Genomic DNA, 273 nt, shown 5'->3' with positions numbered 1-273 from the left:
GAGTTCTTCTACCGCATTGAACTCGCCATAGTCCGGCTCCACCGGCCAATGGAGAATGGCATCGACTACGATACCAACTCCGGTCTGGCCACAAGCATCGTGGTCTCCGGCAAGTACATGGATAGGTGGAACATAACGGATGGGTTGCTGACGTACAGCGGCATGGGAGGGTATGGGGGGAGGAGGGCGGAGCCAAGGGATCAGAAAATGGAGAAGGGGAATCTGGCGATGAAGAGGAGTGTGGAGGCGAGGAAGCCGGTGAGGGTGATATAT

The 273-nt window shown here is 56.4% G+C and overlaps 1 protein-coding gene across 1 annotated transcript; it reads left to right on the top strand.

Moving 5' to 3' along the window:
• Nucleotides 1–3: 3 nt before the first annotated feature.
• On the top strand, nt 4–270 carry LOC110034184 (histone-lysine N-methyltransferase, H3 lysine-9 specific SUVH5-like; the record flags this gene model as incomplete). The annotated part of the gene is made up of 1 exon (XM_020738475.1): nt 4–270. A coding segment is annotated over one exon (267 nt), but the record flags the coding sequence as incomplete, so codon positions are not given.
• Nucleotides 271–273: the final 3 nt, after the last annotated feature.

This window comes from Phalaenopsis equestris, unplaced genomic scaffold, assembly GCF_001263595.1.
Source record: "Phalaenopsis equestris unplaced genomic scaffold, ASM126359v1 Scaffold162007, whole genome shotgun sequence".
NCBI classification, from domain to species: Eukaryota; Viridiplantae; Streptophyta; class Magnoliopsida; order Asparagales; family Orchidaceae; genus Phalaenopsis; species Phalaenopsis equestris.
The sequence above is the reverse complement of the archived record's forward strand: the minus strand, read 5'-3'. Positions and strand labels throughout refer to the sequence as shown.